We start from the raw sequence: 21163 nt of genomic DNA on the forward strand, positions 1-21163 counted from the left end.
CTGAATAAATAAAAGACTCATAAACAAATTTCAATGCATCTGATTTAAAATACTAAGGCATTGACAGCATGTGTATGTTGACCACTTCTTTTTTCTCTTAGCTTTACATTGCATCAGAACAGTCCACTACAACAGCACAAACTGTTCTCTTCAAACAAGCAATGCTCAGCACAACAATGCCAACATTCAAGTATGGTATCATTTATTGCGCTGACAATGGGAAGAGGCACTTATTTGCTCACAACCTGTCACAAAAATATACCATTTGCACCCATTTCTTTTGTTGAACTTAGGAAAAATATGAAAGATATCCCATTTTGACAGCTATAAAATTTAATTTTTGATCCAACAAGGTGATTCGAGCTATTATATTTTATATCGGCATGGGGTGCTATGTTTAACCTGGACAAACTGGACACAGTTTGAACTGAGGAGAAAAGAAGAAGTGACAGGCTCAAAAACGGCAAATGAATACTATCTGAAAGTCACTTTCTTTGAAAAAGACCTAACACAGGACGTCAGAGATGCATGTGGTCCTTCAGCTGATTCACAAACTGTTCGTAAATGGTCTCAGTGGAAGGGTGGCTGGAGAGAAGCCATTCCTCAGTAAAGGCTATAGGGAGCAACGACCTAGGTATGCCACACTATACAAGAACTGGACTGAACATCAGTGCCGATGGGTCTTATACAGTGGTCAGGTTTTGATCCACACGGCAATATCATCTGGAAAGAGTCTGTTTAGCAAAAGCTTCATTTGTCAGTATGAAACCATCCCAAACACACTAACAATGTAGTAAAAGCACAACTGGCTAGAAAAACACACAGTCGGCCCATCAGTCACGGACTGGCCTCCAACATTTGCTCAGTACTGTATATATTCATAACCTGCATAACTGGAGCTTGGGTCAGCAGATGGGAGATGTGGGCAGCACATCCATGGACATCCTGCCTGCACTCTCTTCTTTGCCTTTTTGTGCAGTTTGGTATTTAAATTCATCAAACTTCACTATCTCTACTTCTGCTCTTGACATCGTCAGTTTTACACCTGCCTCCCTCTCAACATGTATTCTGTCTCGCTTCTACTGACTTTCATTCCTCTTCTTTTCTGCTGCAAACCAAATATATACAGTTCTGCTTTTATGCAGTTCTCATGCCAGAAAGACAGTTCCCAGACGACCTCAATGCCAACACACTGACATTTTAGCCAATGGAGTATAATAAAGAGCCATACTAACCTCAGGTCCAGAGATTCGAGAGGTGCCACTTTCACTGTCTCCCTCTGAGAAAGAGCCTGATTCATCACTGGAGTTCCCACCACTAGCACTGAATGTCTTTTCAGATTTAATCTTTGTGTAGTCTTGAGTGAGGACTACTTCATTGTGGGGATTCCTGTGCTCCACCATCCCAGCCAGGCAGTGAGGAAGTCCAGAAATTGAGCCTGACTGTGACGATGAGGAAAAGTCAAACTGGGACGAAGTAGAAGATGAGCTACCAATGGTTGCATCCTCTGGGTAAGAGTATGAGGCACGGGGGCTGGAAATCTGGTTGCATGATGTAGAAGTAGTAGGAGAGTCCACTGATGTTTTCGTTGAAACGGGGCAGCTGGTAATAAGGAATGACTGACTAGAGGGAAGGGATTCCTCCTGCATCAAGGTTGAGATGGCCTCATCAACATATGTATGGGACAGCATATGTTGCTTGATAGGCACAGAAGAGAAAATGACACTGCGTCTGTCCAGCTTCCCTTCATGCTTAGACACCGAATTTTCAAGGTTTCTACTTATACCAGTAAGTGCTGCTGGTATCACATTGGCAATGCCAGTGTTGAGGTCAACTTCATCCAGAGATTCCCTCTTGGTTTGTGGTCTCTGTATGACCAGTTCTTTGTAATGGTTGAGAGACAGTTGGTTGCTTAGTAGCTGCTGAATGGTGGTGCTTGGCATGCTGCTGAGACCACCTCTCTGGAGGTATGAATGCAAACAGGAAGAGTATGATACTTGGCTGGAAGATTGCACATCTTCTACTGGAACCTCTTCTACCTCTAACTCCATCTCCAATACCTCCTCAGTACACAAGTCTGAGTTGCTGTCATTCCTTTCATCTCCTTCTTCCTCAAATAAACAGGGTTCTTCTTTGATCCTGGAGGGAGTAAGACGTGTTTGCGGAACAGCGCTACTGTCGGTGAAGTGTGAGCTCAGAGGGCTAATTGAGGTATGGTTAACCAAAATGATGTCATTACTAATATGATGGTTCTCTACATTGTGCTTGTTGTCACAAACTGCATCCTGATATTTCTTATATTTTGGACACTGCGGCAGGTCAGCAAGAACATGACTGTCCTGCTGCCTTATTTCTGCAGAATCATAACAGGATATTTCCTCAGAAAAGATTGGATTCTCTGTTGTGATATGATCATCGTATTCCACCGTGCCATTATGGTTAGGTTGGCTGTCATTCTTAAGCTGGGCTTGAAGGAACCGGAAGCAAGAGTCCTCCAAATTATGGATACCTAGGACGTCCGCGCACACAATTACTTCATGGATGTTTTCCTGACTTAAAACCAGCTTGGCGGTGTAGGCAAACTGAAGCAGTGGAGCGAAACCTTTGGCTGTCACCTGTGGAACAGAATTGAGGAGTCAAATTAAAGAATGAAAAACATCTACTGTATTTAAAAATTAGATCATATTATATCGATGCAAATTTCTTTTGGAAGACCAGATCACAGCTAACAGCAAAAGCTGAGCTAGCAAACCTCAACACCTCCCCTAAATATGGACTGAAGTCAAATCTTCAGTATCACTACACTAATCACTGTTACTCCCTCCCTCAGTTACTTGCCATATACAAGCAGTGACCTTACATCAGGACAAGCAAGCCAAACACTGCTCGTCAAATGAAATCCTAAAATTTAACATCAATTATAACCAAATCAGAAGTGAAGCACCATTTTTTTTCAATTACTGTGGCCACAGTTAGCTTTTGTCTTTGGAAGCACATTTAAGTGTGTTTGACTTGAATCTACTGGAAACTCTTGCATTTATTGTTTTTATAGGTGTGTCCATGCCCCGTTTACCATCTTAATATTTTTTGATTTTCCTATAGATATAGACAGTTAACACACAATGCTCAACTCTTTTAAGTCAGCTCTGTTATCTTCTGCTTCTAAATTCAGGTAAAATAGAGGTTATTGTACTTGGCCCTAAAAAATATGTTTATACACCACTTTGCATTTAATCGTTACTTATTATTAATATCTGTCTCTCTTCCACAGCATGCTTGTTCTGTCTTCCTCACTTCACCCCAAATCGGTCATGGCAGATGGCCGCCACTCTCTGAGCCTTGTTCTGCCAAAGTTTTCTTCCTGTTAAAAGGGAGTTTTTTTCTTCCCACTGTCCCCAAGCACTTGCTCACAGGGAGTTATCTGATTGTTGGGGTTTTTCTGTCTTCTCTGTATCATCGCAGCGCCTTGAAGCAACTGTGATTTGGTTCTATATAAATAAAACTGAATTACATTTTTGTTATCAATATTTTAATATACAGTGAAAAAATTCCCTGATTAATATTTTGAACGAGAAATGCATTTTAAATAATGACAGCGTCTGTTTTAATGCTTTAAGGGATTTTGTGTGCACCGACATGACCTTGGCAGATTAGTATCGTGATCAATATACTCAATACTTGTACATGAATAGTAAAAAGAAGAATTATTCTTATGGACAATGTCAGTACTGCAGACATCCACGGCACTCTACACTGTCACACTGTTGTGTCTTGTGTAAATGTTTTCAGGTTCTCAGAACATCGCACTTCTCTTTTTCTCATGCCCATTTATACCAGTTGTTGTCACTCTTACAAATAGAAGTTGTCATGAAATTCTCTGTTAATAAAGTCTGCAATGCGATCAGCTGTGGCCAAGGCATAGTGACAAATGAATGTCCTTCACCTGAGAAATAAAAGGCTATACAACATTCTACAGTAAAATTCTGAGCACCTGAATCTAAATGTGAGCATAAACCACAAAACTTCCATCACAAAGTGGAGGGCCTTTTTTGTTTCAGCTTTTTGTGCACTTGGCAGTTTACTAGGGTATGACATGGGGTGTGAAATGTTAATGGCTTGTCAATGACATAACCGTTCCAAGATTTGAGAGTAGGAGATGGTGCAACAGCTTAAACTTATGATTTCTTTGTGGAGGGAACAGTTTGTTTCAAATTTTGTTACTTCAATGCTGATGTGGAGGTTTGTCTGAGTGTTGGTGACCTTGTGCTGTGTCCACTGAGGTTGAGGAAACGTGGTTAGGAGACAGGAGGTAACTTTTAGGGCTATTTAACCTTATCCCTTAGTGACTCAATGGAGGAAACGTCTGGAGGAAAAGTTGCTTAAAAAGTGTTGCCAATGCTTATCTACACTGAAAGCAAGTCAAGCCCCCTCAACCCCCTCATTGAGATCATTAACAAGACTGGCTATGGATATTGTCTATGGAATAGTGCAATCATTAGCCACCTCCTCTACATTGATGGCACCAAGCTGTATGCCAGGAGTGACCAAGATATCAATTTACTGATGCATACCACTAGAATCTACAGCAATGAGCTGGGATAATAAAGTGTCCAAAGGAGGAAACAGAAGCCACTGACATCAAGACACAGAAGCTCCTCACCATGCATGGAGGGTTTCACCCCAAGTCCAGCACCCTGAGACTATACGCTAAGCAGAAGGAAGGAGGCTTAAAACTAGTGAATGTCACAACCACTATCCAGGATTAAACAACAAAGATCCATGAGGGAGAGTACCTGAGCTTGAAGGTTAAAGACCGACCGACTACAGGGCAAGGGGGGAATTATATACACGCATTCACGCACACACATATATATAAATCAACTCCACACTATGTGCCTATATTTTAAGTAAACAACAAACAAAAAAAAAAACAATACAATGACAAAGTTCAGGCATGCTCATGGGTGTTGGTTGCCACAACAACAAAGAGACAACTGCAAATACTGATTGGTTTTGTTGTATACATGCTGTATTTCCTTACCAAAGCATTTCAGTACAGTACAACATTCATGTTGTATTACATGCCTCAGTGCAACATGGAGGCATGTAAGGCAGATTGCAATCACATAACTATATTCATCATTATGACAGATCTGGGGCATTACAGTGCTAGCCAGTGGTTCCCTAATGAGCATAGGAGTGGCAGTAACTAGGAGACTACTTCCATTAATACTCTTGCCTTATGTGCCAAAAAATAGCTCAATTTCTGCCAACCCTACTGTTCCATCCATTCTCCCTACCCCTCTTGAGCAAGAAAGGTTATGTTTTCTCCATGTTTTTTATCTGGTATACTCTTGAACATCAACCGGCATAGACGCGCAGCTCCACCGTCTCCTTTTCATGCTTTGTTTCTCCAAAACATGAAATGGTAATCCATTCCTGCATGCAGAAATTGCATTACCAGCAGAGGGAGATAATGTATTTAAAGCCCCGAAGTCAGTAGTGAGCAAAAAACATAGCAAGTACATTTGAGGGTCCTTAATCGTCAGAATCGATTAATCTAGGCAGCTAATATGTGTGTGCATGTAAATGTGTTGATAATGTCTGTGATTATTTTCCTGTTGGCCACCTCCATCTGTTGTTACTGCAGATTACTGCAACTTCTACATATGTGTATATTTTATGTTTTAGAAAGGCAAAGTGGGAAATGGACACGGTGGACCATAATAGCGTCCACTGTTTGTAACAGAAGCAGGAATTTCTCTGTCCATCTACTGTTAAATTTTACATTTTACAGGATTCAGGATGTGTTAAAACCCAAATTGCTGTGTATCAAGTGTATCCCCACATGCTTGCTATTAAAAGCCATTTTAGTCTTATAATTGTTTTCTCACAAACACATCTATGTTTATGTTGTCTATTAACTTGCAGTTGTTTACAAAAATCAATTCATTATAAAAATCTCAAATAACTATGAGAAAAACTGAATGTTCACCTGCGCATGTTCTTTTCCCACTGTTATTCTTGTATATGTACTGCTGTGTGCTGTGGTGCATGGGGAAGCTGTACTCTCTCAGAGATAACAGTACATTAAAAAAAAGAGTGACCTGAAACCAAGAGGAGAAAAATCATTCTTTATTTTAAAACAAGATTAATATAATCATCGATTAAAACAACAACAAATACAGCAAATCATATTCAAGTAATAAATATTTTTTCTTACAAACAAAGCCCAAAATACTGGCAAATATAGTGTTCGCTTCATAAGCTTGAAACACTCAGGGATATGAGTCTTATGGTCAGGGTGCTGCCTTAGTGCAAAGTTTTCAGGCTGAATTATCCTGAGATGCCTGAGCTGGCAGAGTTAAGAGAGAGAAAGAAAATGTTAGACATACCAGTGTAGACCTGGACGGGTAAATGCATCAGGAGATAAGGTGTGATTTCTAACAACCAATTTGAATGATGTAAATGAATTAGTTGTTGATGGTAAACAGTGTGCCATCAGTTACTATGAATTTGTGTGCTCAATATACACTAAAAAAAGAGTGTGTGGTAACATACGTAATACAGCTGTATAAAACTGCTTTATTAGATGATTCTTCTTTTCAGAGCTGGTGTCATATTTTAAACTTACCTTGTCGTTTTAGTCTCATTCTGAGTCCTCCGCCTTCCCTCTGTTTCTGTCATCAGCTGAGCTGTAACGTCACACAGATGCTAACAGTCAACTGTATACAAAACTTCTCAAAAATACTGTTTTTTTTATTTAAAGCCATATATCAGAAAAATAGCTATCAGTTTCCCTGATTGTTGTGCAGTTATCATACCAGTTTGTACATAGCAGAGGATAAATGACTTTAAACAGACCAGACAGCTTAATTCCTCAATGCTATATTTAGCTAATATTTCACTTGGTCAACACAGCAAAAAATCACAACTGAAAGCTTTTCTTTCTGATTTCATAACATTTAAAAAACCCGAGCTCAAACTTCTTACCTTCTAAAAGTGCATCTGAAACTTCGGTGCTGGCACAGCTGTTACTAACTTCCAGGAACTATTTGCGAGGCTCCATGATCCACCATTGCTGTAAAAAATGGTCCATTGGAGTGAATGGAGATGACAAGACTGTAGTTTCAACAGCTTTGCTATGTATGGCTTTCTGCATTTGAACTGAAACAATGCTGCCCCTTAATCGCCTGGCTGGTGTTTCAGTGCCTGTAACTTCTTATAACTAAAGTACCTGGACCTTTCACCCAGGAACATAAGAAAATGTTTTTTCAGATTGCTGGGTAGCTATTTTGACATATTTGACTTTTTTAAAAACAAAAATAAGACAGAAAGAAAAAGAAAAGAGAGAAAGAAGGAAGCTGTGTACTTTAAAGTAAGCAAACAGATTTTACTTATCTACCTGTATGTTTATGTTTAGTCCTGTTAAGCCACATCTGTAAGCTGTCACTTCTATTTGTTTTTAACTCACTCAGATCTTTATTGCTTTATAATGAGTCTTTTGACAATATTTTAACCGACCAGTTAATAAAACATTATTAACCAGTTATTAAGTTATTTCTTTCAATACTTTTCCAAATAATTTTGGAATGAGAAAAAGATAGAGAGGGAGATAACTAAGTTCTCAAAAGGCAGATGCCATGTAAAGGTAAATGCACTGGTCCTTGAATAGCACTTTTTTTTTTTACTGTACTTGAGCACTCAAATCACTACATACAACACAGCTCATTCACCCATTCTTACAAGCACTTGTATGTATGCAGGCAGCACAATGGCACAGTGGTTAGCACTGTTGCCTCACAGACAAAGACATGCACTTTGTGGGGATGGGTTAATTGAAAAGTCTAAATTGCCCATAGGAGTGAATGTGAGTGCGAATGGTTGTCTGTCCCTGTGTGTTGGCCCTGCGACAGACTGGCGACCTGTCCAGGGTGTACCCCGCCTCCCGCCCTATGACAGCTGGGATAGACTCCAGCATCCCCCTGCGACCCTGAAAAGGATAAGCGGAAGCAAATGGATGGATGGATGATAGATGCATCAGAGAGCCACTTGGGATTCAGTATCTTGTCAAATTAAACTTGAATGCAACAAACCTTCTGATTAGTAGATAATCTACTTCCTGAGCTACAACCACCCCTATGTACTATAATACTGCTGTAATACAACATTACTTTTTAGTACATTTAAATTTGCTATATTTGTCCTTCAAAACATTTTAAAATGAAGAAAGAATCTACTGCTGGCATAAGACCCGTTCATTGCTGCCCTTAAAACCACACTGTGGTTAAATGACAAATTACCGAATGATGCGAGTTACTTTTAAAATGACAACGCACTTCCTGTATCTCAAGATTTAATTCTGTTAACAAACAAACCACAAGAGAAAACTTCTGAAATAAAAATGTTACCTGCCAAATTACTTTTAATGAGTCATACAAACAAAGCAGAACAACAAATAAAAGCATTTAAACCAAGACTATCCTAAATTTAGAGTCTCAGTGAGCATGCAAAGTTCTGTTGGTCAAAGATGTTTGGACATTTGTAGACACCTACCTCTCCTTTTTGCTGTGGTCTTGGCCAACACCGTATTACACACTCAATACCATTTTTAATACTGCAGAGAAAATTCTGACCCCATCCTGCAAAACCACAAGTGACAGTGAAGAAGTCACATTAAGTTTACTTCTTACTTCTTCTTCTTTAATTAATTTTCCCAATTATTTAAATAAATATTTAAGATTAAGTTCACAAATTATTGTGATAATTATTATTTAGATAAATATAATTATTTACATAATTCCTTTAGAACTTAACAAAGGGTAAAACTGTAAAATTCCTTTAAATTTTAATAATTAAATGCATCTGTCTGGAGCAGTGCTATGCATTTCTGATCTGTCAGGAAGCGTGGGATGAGGCAAATACAGCACTCAGAACCCAGCAGACTAAAGTGAAAACTAACCTTTAATAAAGTTGTATACAGATGTCAATGATACAGTAAAACACAGGTTCGCAGAGGGAAAAAAATCCAGCAAACACTAAATTTCTCCAGACTACAGGGATTATATGACAGAAGGTTCACAAACAATCTGAAAAAAAAAAATCCAAAGAAAATAGGTTCTAAATACACACAAGGGAATTAAGGTAAGTAGAGATGGGAAATAAAGTACAGCTAAAACTAATTAACACAGTGATACAAATGGAAGAAAACTGAATGCAACATACAACAACAGACAGTTGACTAACAAAATAAAATAGGAAGGGAGAAACAATCATTTCAAACAGGGAGGAACGGACTACAGATTGAATAATAATAAGGGCTGCACATATGCATTTCGGAATAAAAACACTGTGGTATAATAGCTAGCTAATGCTACTGAATTTAGGTTAGAAATACTTGCCTTGCAGATGCACTACGTTCCGTGGTGCCCACTGCTGACTGTGAATGGTCCTTTTTTCTCACTCTAAACTCACTATTGTTACTTTTATAAAAACATTTTTAAAATGTTCCCCCGTTCATGCTGCTTATCTGAAAAAACGCTATAAGATGACACTAAATTATATTGTATTTTTAATAATGCGAGCCTGTAATTTTGCAGGCATCTTATATGTATTGCTCAAACTCAATAAACTTGCAGATTCATTAAGAATAATATAGAATATGCATGCTATTGCAATAGTATTAGAAAGGCAATGCATTTCTATTATTATTACTTAATAGAAAATAATATAATAATACTATATTATTTTAAGATAGGCAAGTAAAATTAAATACACCATTTGTGATATTACCATACCTTTTAACAGTTTACTAATTCTTGCAGATATCATGTCCTAATGATCGTAGCGTATGTATATATGTATGTTTGTATATTCCCCATCTCCTTTTAGACTAGTTGACCAAGCTTGATGAAACTTTGCTTAAACAATGCCTAAAGCAATGTGAATGCCAACATCTATATGACGTATATAAGTATTTCATACACATCACAAAAATATATTTGACAGCTCAACTGAGCACCAAATGGAATACCATAGTATAAAGAGGAACGTCAGAATACAGAATGAAATTTCAGATTGGAGTAGTGCCCCAATAATATGTATCATAGCATCATACTATAATGATTTATATGCAAGTTCTTTAAACTTAAGATGAAGAAAAACTACAATATCTACAGTTACGCCATTATAAATAAGGATAAGTTGAGTTCATGGAGTTTTGTGATTTCTTTGTGTTGTAATTGTAACCCAGTGAGTTTACACGACTCAGTAATGCACTACAACATTGTTATTGTTAATTGTGATTCATCATTACTCTGTTAATCACTGAGTTGAGCTAAAGTAAATCAATAATAAAATATAAATAATATAAATATAAAAATAAAACTCCAGAGAGTATATTTGACACCCCTACTGGTTAGGAAGGAACAAGCCCCGCCTTCCCCTGCTCTGTACGGTAGTGATGGGATTTCTGGCTCTTTTTAGAGAACCGGCTCTTTCGGCTCGGCTCACTAAAAAGAGTTTTGTTGTGTTTTGTTGCTTTAATTAATTAATTTTCAACAACAATATAAAATTATGCACAAAAGGAATTAGTAATGTAAAAAAACGTGGTTTTCTTTATGTATTGTTGAGCTAGTTAATAGGTATGCCCTCATTGTCATCTGTTGTGATTTTATTTTGAAAGGATGCTTCCTGTTATGCTGCGGAGTATACACGAGAGTTCAATAAACAAAGTCACCTTTTGGTGTGAATGTTCCGGTAAAAGCCGATGCCCCACGTGTGATTATTCCTCCGTCTAGACAATAAGTATCTTTAATATTCATGCAGATTCTGCTGGAAGACCCGTCTCTGCTAACAGGTTATGGGCCCAGGAAAATATTGAAGCTACGCCAGGGGAAAGTTTACCACCAGAAAAGTCGCAAGGTACAGCGTGTTCGGTGAGGACTAGCATGCTAAGTTAGCACCATGAGTAAGCGTGCAGGTGAACCCAGTGGCCGATGGGTAAGGTTGGTTTTTGACGGAGACGAGAAGAATTATGAACTGTGGGAGACAAGTTTTTTGGGACATCTTAGATTACAAGGTCTGAAAGACACAATATTTAAAAGTGATGACGAAGATGAGGACGACGAAGATAAGAATGCCCAGGCCTATGCAGAGAGAAAGAAGCTGCCGATGATGGACGCGAGGCACTGAAAATTTTACGAGACTATTATGCGGGAAAAGGTAAACCAAGAATTATCAGCCTTTATCAGCCTTTATCAGAGAAGTCAGAGAACTGACTTCTCTGAAGAAAGCAAGCAGTGAAAGCGTCACCGAGTACATCATACGCGCAGAGACATTTATTACAGCCCTGAGAAATGCTGGAGAGACACTTAGTGATGGTCTGCTTGTAGCGATGGTGTTAAAATGTTTACCAGAAGCATTTAAACCTTTTTCTCTTCACATTACGCAAAGTGAATCAGAAATCAAGTTTGCGGAATTTAAAACAAAACTCCGCAGCTAACAACAAGAACAAGAGGATAACATCATGAAGGCGAGAGTGCAACCCAACGCGAGACCCGCAGCAGCTGCTAGTGATCACAGGAGAGACATGTCAGACATAGTCTGTTTTAAGTGTGGCCAGCGGGGACACAAGGCCAGAGCATGCCGCTACAAACAGTGGTGCGGTCACTGTAGAAGCAACACCCATCGAGAGTCAACTTGCAGGAGACGACAACGGAATGATGAAGCGCGCACAGCCTCGGAGGAGGGCGGCAACGCAGAGAGCGACGACGCCTATGTCTTCCGGATGAGCGATGACTACGCGGTATGAGGTGCCGTAAGGGACATTATTACTGAAACACTCTCACACACACTACTGAAATTTTAGCTCTCACACACACTACTGAAACGCTCTCACACACACTACTGAAACGCTGTCACACACACTACTGAAACGCTGTCACACACACTACTGAAATTTTAGCTCTCACATACACAACTGAAACGCTCTCACACACACTACTGAAACGCTCTCACACACCTAACTGAAACGCTCTCACACACACAACTGAAATTTTAGCTCTCACGCACACTACTGAAACGCTCTCACACACACTACTGAAACGCTCTCACACACACCACTGAAATTTTAGCTCTCACGCACCTAACTGAAACGCTCTCACACACACTACTGAAACGCTCTCACACACACTACTGAAACGCTCTCACACACACTACTGAAACGCTCTCACGCACACTACTGAAACGCTCTCACACACACCACTGAAATTTTAGCTCTCACGCACCTAACTGAAACGCTCTCACACACACTACTGAAACGCTCTCACACACACTACTGAAACGCTCTCACGCACACTACTGAAACGCTCTCACACACACCACTGAAATTTTAGCTCTCACACACACAACTGAAACGCTCTCACACACCTAACTGAAACGCTCTCACACACACTACTGAAACGCTCTCACGCACACTACTGAAATTTTAGCTCTCACACACACAACTGAAACGCTCTCACACACACTACTGAAACGCTCTCACACACACTACTGAAACGCTCTCACACACACAACTGAAACGCTCTCACACACACTACTGAAATTTTAGCTCTCACACACACTACTGAAACGCTCTCACACACACTACTGAAACGCTCTCACACACACTACTGAAACGCTCTCACACACACCACTGAAACCAGAGGCATTTCTGCTGAACAGGAAGTTGTTTCCTGACAAGGAAACTGATGGAAAAAGTGGTATATTTCAAAACACTACAAGGATTTCTACTCAGCAACCTGCTAGTACAGCAGTCCCCAACCTTTTTTGCGCCACGTAAACGATATAAAAATAAAAAAACGATAAATACCATGAAAACCATAAATAGAAATGTGTTCGAATTTTTGTGGAGGAATAAAACCCATTACATAGAAAGATCTCAGCTTGTGAAGGGATACAATAAAGGTGGTATCAAAACTCCAGAATTGGAATTTATGGTTGGCACCCTTAGAATTAAATGGTTAAAATCTTGTCTGTCACAGCCAGACTCTACTTAGCTCCACATCCCATGATTCTTGTTTAATAAAATAGTATACAGGATTAGACTTTATTTTGAAATGTGATTTTGCGGCAAATAAAATCCCCATAAAGATATCAAACTTTCCAAAACAGACGTTGCATTTTTGGGAAAATGAGATTTTCAACTTCTCCCCATAATTCAACCTTATGGAATAATAGGGTAATAACACTTAATCAAAAATCAATTTTCAAGAGTGACTGGTTTGAACAAAAATATTATATTCATAACAGATTTGTTGGATGATAACGGTGTCATTCTAAGTTACACAGACTTTTCAGAAAAATATTGTCTAAACTGTTCTCAAAGAGAATATAACAAATTTTGTGAACTGGTCCCACTGCCTCTGCTTCATTTGATTAAAATTTTTATGATATACAATAATTTCTCATCAGTGCTCCCAAATTTATTGCTAGGGCAATGTCAGCTGTTTGATAAAAATGCAATAAGAAATTTGTTAGTAGTTTCTTCAAAGACAAAATATTTCATAGTTACAACAGAATGGTGACATGGCATGGTTCTAATTTAGTTATTTCATATACACTGGATAAAGCATACTAAAAATTTATGAAATAGCCTATTCTACCTAAAGTTAAAGAAACACACTTTAAACAAAACTAATACTGTGGCAGAATTTCTAAAAAAAAAAGAGATTTGGCTTTGAGGTGGATCAGTGTTCTTTTTGAACTGATGAAAATGAAACCCTAGAACATCTTTTTTTTTCCTATGCCCTATCACACAATGTATTTGGTGCAACTTAAAAAATTGGATTTCCCTAAATATTAATGATGTGCCACTGTTTGAATTACATCATAATTTTTTTTTATATGGATCATCTAGCATTGGATGTCTCAGACATTATTAACATCATCATACTGTTGAGTAAATATCATATCCATTGTGCTAAATGGAGGAACGCTAAGCCTTCTCTCCCTGGTTTTATTGATGATTTTAAGATATTTTTCTTTGCTAAAAAAGACAAAAAGCACATATGCCAAAAAAATAACCAGGATAATGCACGTCTCCCGCTATTCTAAACTTTGACTTATGCTGAGGCTAATATATTGTTAAGTAATGCAGCTGTCTCACTAAGGTCCAGAATCGATTTGTTCCACGATTCGATTCAATTCAATTCGATTTGATTATGGGGAATTTTGACAGTCAGAAATATTATAATTCAGATCAGTACATTTACATATTTTTGTATTTAAAAAAAGGAAGCTGACACATGCAAGACTTTATCAAAGGTGTGAGCATCACAGCAGATGCCTTTGTGTCAAAGTAGCTGAAGATAAAACACAGAAAAACATGAAGGTGGTTTTCCTGGCCTGGGATTTTATAAAAAATATTCTGCAGTACATCAAAAACGAAAGAAAACCATTAATCAACATATGAACGTTACCTCTGACGTTACAGCGGTTTTATTAGGTTTTCTTTTCGGAAGTATGTAAAATGAAAAAAAAAAAAAACAGCGGCCGACTGCGCTGTAAACAACAGTAGACTTGTGCATAACAAGCAAGCGAATAATACAGAAAACAGATTTTTAGACGGGAAACTGTTCTTGAAGTACAGAGAGAGAGAAAGAGAGGGCTGTGCATGACGTGCGATTTTATCCTGGTGGAAGCAAAACAGTGAGGGAATTCATGACGATGTTTATGTGAAGCGCAGTTTGGATCTTCTTTTGCTGCTGGTTCAGTCAATATTGTTTGGAGAGAGATAAAACTAACAGCTTTAGAATCGGCGCAAAAACGGCGTGAAAACAAAGCGCGGACCCGCCGACAGATCAGAGTCAGCGAGCTGTCGGCTTTCAGCCCCGACCGTGTCCGTGCTGTCGGGTGAGAAAGGCAACATCTCACTGATTCTGATCCGCGGGTCCGCGCTGTGTGTTTACGTCTTTGTGCAGAAGCCGTGTACCTGCTCTCATTTACTGTCTTAGCTGTTTGGTGGTTGTTGAAATTTTGTGAGGTTTCACCAGATTCTGGCATTTCGGGTAAAATAAATTTATATTAAAAAATCGATTCAGGATTTTAATGAATCGATTTCACGTTATCCAAGCCAGAATCGATTTTAATCAATAAATCGATTATAAAAACCCACCCCTAACTAACAGGTTGCTGAGTAGACATCTGTGTAGTGGTTTGTTTGAAATCTAACACTTTTTCTTTCAGTTTCCTTGTCAAGAATTAACTTCCTGTTTAACTGAAATGCCTTCCTGTTCAACTGAAATGCCTTCCTGTTCAACTGAAACACCTTCCTGTTTAACTGAAACACCTTCCTGTTCAACTGAAACACCTTCCTGTTTAACTGAAACACCTTCCTGTTCAACTGAAACACCTTCCTGTTTAACTGAAACACCTTCCTGTTTAACTGAAACACCTTCCTGTTCAACTGAAACACCTTCCTGTTTAACTGAAACACCTTCCTGTTCAACTGAAACACCTTCCTGTTTAACTGAAATGCCTTCCTGTTCAACTGAAATGACTTGGTTTTTCAGTAGTGTGTGTGAGAGCGTTTCAGTAGTGTGTGTGAGAGCTAAAATTTCAGTAGTGTGTGTGAGAGCGTTTCAGTTGTGTGTGTGAGAGCGTTTCAGTAGTGTGTGTGAGAGCGTTTCAGTAGTGTGTGTGAGAGCGTTTCAGTTGTGTGTGTGAGAGCTAAAATTTCAGTAGTGTGTGTGAGAGCGTTTCAGTAGTGTGTGTGAGAGCGTTTCAGTTGTGTGTGTGAGAGCTAAAATTTCAGTAGTGTGTGTGAGAGCGTTTCAGTAGTGTGTGTGAGAGCGTTTCAGTAGTGTGTGTGAGAGCGTTTCAGTAGTGTGTGTGAGAGCTAAAATTTCAGTAGTGTGTGTGAGAGCGTTTCAGTAGTGTGTGTGAGAGCGTTTCAGTTGTGTGTGTGAGAGCTAAAATTTCAGTAGTGTGTGTGAGAGCGTTTCAGTTGTGTGTGTGAGAGCGTTTCAGTTGTGTGTGTGAGAGCGTTTCAGTTGTGTGTGTGAGAGCTAAAATTTCAGTAGTGTGTGTGAGAGCTAAAATTTCAGTAGTGTGTATGAGAGCGTTTCAGTTGTGTGTGTGAGAGCGTTTCAGTTGTGTGTGTGAGAGCTAAAATTTCAGTAGTGTGTGTGAGAGCTAAAATTTCAGTAGTGTGTGTGAGAGCGTTTCAGTTGTGTGTGTGAGAGCGTTTCAGTAGTGTGTGTGTGAGAGCTAAAATTTCAGTAGTGTGTGTGAGAGCGTTTCAGTAATAATGTCCCTTACGGCACCTCATAACGCGGAACCTCAACAGCGACAGGACATCAGGACCAAAGGCCTGATGGTGGATACTGGCGCAACATCACACATCCTGAATGATAAAACAGCGTTCAAGAAATTTAATGACGACTTCCAGCCGGGAACACACTGTGTGGAATTAGCTGATGGCACCAGGTGTAAAGGAGTGGCTGAAGGCAGAGGAGATGCAGAGGTGTGCTTGATTGACAGCAGAGGGAGACAGTGTAAAACAACACTGAAAGACGCCCTATGCATTCCCTCATTTCCACAGAATATCTTCTCTGTGAGAGCGGCCACCACGAACGGAGCTACTATCATCTTTAAGAAAGGAAGGAACGTCCTTCAACACAGAGACGGTACAAAGTTCTACATCCATGAGCACAACAGACTTTATTACCTTGAAACTGTAAGTGAGTATGATGATAAGTGTAATAATTGTTTTGATGTGCAGACATGGCACGAAATTTTGGGACATTGCAATCATAGAGACATTCTGAAGTTACAAAATGTGGTTGAAGGTATGAAAATCAAGGGGAAAACAGACAACCAAAGTTTGAACTGTGAGGTGTGTATCCAGGGAAAATTTGTCCAGACTAGGAATAGAAACCCTGAGAGAAGAGCTGAGAAACCTCTCGAGCTGGTACATACGGATCTAGCAGGGCCGATAGATCCAGAATCACGAGATGGACACAGATATGCATTATTGTTTACCGATGACTTTTCCGGTGCAGTATTTGTATATTTTCTCAAAAACAAAAGTGAAAAAATGCAGCAACTGAAATCTTTTTGGCCGATACAGCCCCACACGGGAAGGTAAAGTGTATCAGGTCAGACAACGGCACAGAGTTCATGGCAAAGAGTTACCAGGTATTGTTAAACAAACATGGAATAAGACATGAAACTTCAGCCCCATATTCCCCTCACCAGAATGGTACAGCGGAACGTGGCTGGAGAACACTTTTTGATATGCGAAGGTGCATGCTTATTGAGAGTGCCATACCAAAGGAATTATGGACGTATGCAGTTCAAACAGCAGCTATTGTGAGAAACAGGTGCTTTAACAACCGGACAGGGCAGACACCTTACTTTTTGCTGACTGGGCGGAAGCCCAATCTATCCAGAATGCGAAAGTTTGGGAGTGAGTGTTATGCTTACAAGCAAGACAAGGGTAAGCTGGATTCTAAGTGTACAAAAGGGACTTTTGTAGGCTACGACAAAAACAGTCCAGCATACAAGGTTTATTTCCCAGACAGCGCTAAAGTGCAAAAGTTTAGGCTGGTTAAGTTTTTAACCAAACACAATGAGGAAAAGCAAACACAAACTGATATAACATCTGAGGATGAGGACATACAGGTGAGGGAGAGACCAAACGTGAACAGGGAAAGCCCCAGTACCAGTTCACAGGAACCAGGTACTGACAACCAACCAGAAGTGAACAGTCAGATGCCACTTAGTGATGAGACTGAAAACTCCAGAAGGTATCCTTCTAGAACAAGAAAGAAACCAGATTATCTAAATGAATATGAGTCAGGAGAAGACATTGATGATCAAGTGCTGACTAACATAGACTACTGTTACAGACTGATAAGTAACTCACCCGTGACATTCAGTGAAGCTGTAAAGTCACCCAACTCTAGAGAGTGGAAAGCAGCTATGGATGAGGAAATGCAATCCTTAAAAGAGAACAACACCTTTACCCTAACAAGCTTACCTGAGGGAAAGAAAGCAGTGGGGGGTAGATGGGTATATGTGAAGAAAAACAGTGGTGATGGATCAAAAAAATATAAAGCACGGTACATAGCTAAAGGTTACACCCAGTGTTTTGGGATAGACTATGATGAAACTTTTTCTCCGACTGCTAACCTGACAAGCATAAGAGTATTGATGCAGTGTGCAATACAAGAAAACCTGATTTTGCATCAGATGGATGTAAAAACTGCATACTTGCATGCACCAATAGACTTTGAAGTTTATATTGAGCAGCCAGAAGGCTATGAAGTAAAAGGAAAAACAGATGAGAAACTGGTCTACAAGCTGGAAAAGTCACTTTATGGGCTTAAACAGTCAGGCCGAAACTGGAACAGGACATTACATGACTATTTGATAGAGAACGGCTTCATGCAGAGTCCTGTAGATCATTGTGTTTACACAAGGAAAACAGGAAAAGACAAAGTGATCATGATTATATGGGTTGATGATATTATTATTGCAGCCAGTGATGAAAGGGTTTTGAAAACTGTGAAGGGAATGCTAACTGCAAGGTTCAAAATGAAACATATGGAGAAACTCAAACATTTTCTTGGTATTGATTTTGAGCAAACCAAAGATTGTGTAAAAATGTCACAAGAGAGATATGCAGAAAACATACTGGAAAGATTTCAAATGCAAGACTGTAAACCAAGATCAACTCCTTGTGAACAAAAGTTGAACTACAATGATGATGCTGAGAAAATGAACAATGTCAGAATGTACAGAGAGGCAGTAGGTAGCCTTATTTACTTGACCTCTTGCACACGACCAGATTTGAGTTTTGTTGTAAGTAAGCTGTCACAGCACTTCAAAGAACCAGCTGTGGAACATTGGACTACTGTGAAACATGTTCTAAGGTATTTGAAACAATCAAAAGACATGGGCATGTCATAGCCGTGTCTTATGGGAGTGGCTACATGCTTATCTAAATTCTCACTCTCACCTAGACTCTTGGTCCACTTTACCTTATTCCCTTTGGAGCTTAGCTGTCTGTGACAAAAAAACAATATTACAAATGGGGATTAAGAATAACCCAATCACACTGATGAACTTTGAGCAATTGCAGTCAAATTTTAATATTCCTAGAGACCATTTTTTTGGCTTTCTCCAGGTTCGTAACTTCGTTCATTCTAGAATTCCACAGTCTTCAGAAATAGTTATATATGATGATATTGAGACATTTCTTATTAAGTGAAAAGACAGAACTCATTTTATCTCAGCTTTTTATTCTCTCCTATATACTCTTAGTAGCAACACACTGAGCGCTATTTATAAATGGGAGAGAGATCTTAATAATCAATATACCGAAGAGGAGTGGAAAGGAGCCATTAACATGAGTAGTTCCACTTTTACTTGCAACCGCTTGCGAGAAACCCAATACAAAATCATACATCGCCTTTATACAGGTACTGCACTGCAGTGGTTTGTATCATATCTATCTAATAGACTCCAGTTTGTGCATGTAAATGGAGAGTCCTCTTCACACACTGAGGTTAATTATGGAGTTCCACAGGGTTCAGTGCTAGGACCAATTCTGTTTACATTATACATGCTTCCCTTAGGCAGCATCATTAGAAGACATAGCATACATTTTCACTGCTATGCTGATGACACCCAGCTCTATCTGTCCATGAAGCCAGATAACACACACCAATGAGTTAAACTGCAGGAATGTCTTAAAGACATAAAGACCTGGATGGCCGCTAACTTTCTGCTTCTTAATTCAGATAAAACTGAGGTTATTGTACTCGGCCCTGAAAAGCTTAGAAATATTGTATCTAACCAGATTCTTACTCTGGATGGCATTACCTGGGCCTCCAGTAATGCTGTGAGGAACCTTGGAGTCATTTTTGACCAGGACATGTCCTTCAACGCACATATTAAACAAATATGTAAGACTGCTTTCTTCCATTCGCGCAACATCTCTAAAATTAGAAATATCCTGTCTCAGAGTGACGCTGAAAAAGTAGTTCATGCATTTATTACTTCCAGGCTGGACGACTGTAATTCATTATTATCAGGATGTCCTAAAAACTCACTGAAAAGCCTTCAGCTAATCCAAAATGCTGCAGCAAGAGTACTGACAGGGACCAGAAAGAGAGAGCATATTTCTCCTGTTTTGGCTTCCCTTCATTGGCTTCCTGTTAAGTCCAGAGTTGAATTCAAAATCCTGCTCCTCACATACAAGGTCTTAAATAATCAGGCCCCATCTTATCTTAATGACCTTGTAGTACCATATCACCCTATTAGAGCACTTCACTCTCGCTCTGCAGGCCTACTTGTTGTTCCTAGAGTATTTAAAAGTAGAATGGGAGGGAGAGCCTTCAGTTTTCATGCCCCTCTTCTGTGGAACCAGCTTCCAGTTTGGATTCAGGAGACAGACACTTATCTCTACTTTTAAGCTTAGGCTTAAAACTTTCCTTTTTGCTAAAGCATATAGTTAGGGCTGGACCAGGTGACCCTGAATCCTCCCTTAGTTATGCTGCAATAGACGTAGGCTGCCGGGGGATTCCCATGATGCATTGAGTTTTTCCTTTCCAGTGACCTTTCTCACTCACTATGTGTTAACAGACCTCTCTGCATTGAATCATATCTGTTATTAACCTCTGTGTCTCTTCCACAGCATGTCTTTTATCCTGTCTTCCTTCTCTCACCCCAACCGGTCGCAGCAGATGGCCCCGCCCCTCCCTGAGCCTGGTTCTGCCGGAGGTTTCTTCCTGTTAAAAGGGAGTTTTTCCTTCCCACTTTCGCCAAAGTGCCTTCTCATAGGGGGTCATATGATTGTTGGGTTTTTCTCTGTATCTATGAAGCGCCTTGAGGCGACTTTTGTTGTGATTTGGTGCTATATAAATTAAATTGAATTGAATTGAATTGAATATAGCTCCTAATGTCTTGCATAAGATTGTACCTCATATTTCCCATTTTTGTAGTAAATGTCAAAAAGAAACTGGCACTTTTTTACATTACTTTTGGGAATGTAAATTAATCAAAAGATTTTGGAGCTTCATATCTCAAGAACTAAGTAATATTTTTAACAATCTGATTCAAAGGGACCCTGGGTATTTTCTTCTTGGCCTAGCCT

At 39.4% G+C, this 21163-nt stretch overlaps 1 protein-coding gene across 1 annotated transcript in view; it reads right to left on the bottom strand.

The window, feature by feature from the left end:
* LOC147306276 (transcription regulator protein BACH2-like) overlaps positions 1-21163 on the bottom strand; it is a 68075-nt gene that overhangs the window by 10294 nt on the left and 36618 nt on the right. The window contains exon 3 of the mRNA XM_086275927.1: positions 1236-2615. Within this exon, the coding sequence (XP_086132053.1) occupies positions 1236-2615 (1380 nt within the window). The remainder of the gene's footprint in view (positions 1-1235; positions 2616-21163) is intronic.

This window comes from Aulonocara sp. 'chitande type north' Nkhata Bay, linkage group LG19 (assembly GCF_057382095.1).
Source record: "Aulonocara sp. 'chitande type north' Nkhata Bay isolate Kocher_YH1m ecotype deep benthic linkage group LG19, A_spYH_male_GT1.1, whole genome shotgun sequence".
In the NCBI taxonomy this organism is placed as follows: Eukaryota; Metazoa; Chordata; class Actinopteri; order Cichliformes; family Cichlidae; genus Aulonocara; species Aulonocara sp. 'chitande type north' Nkhata Bay.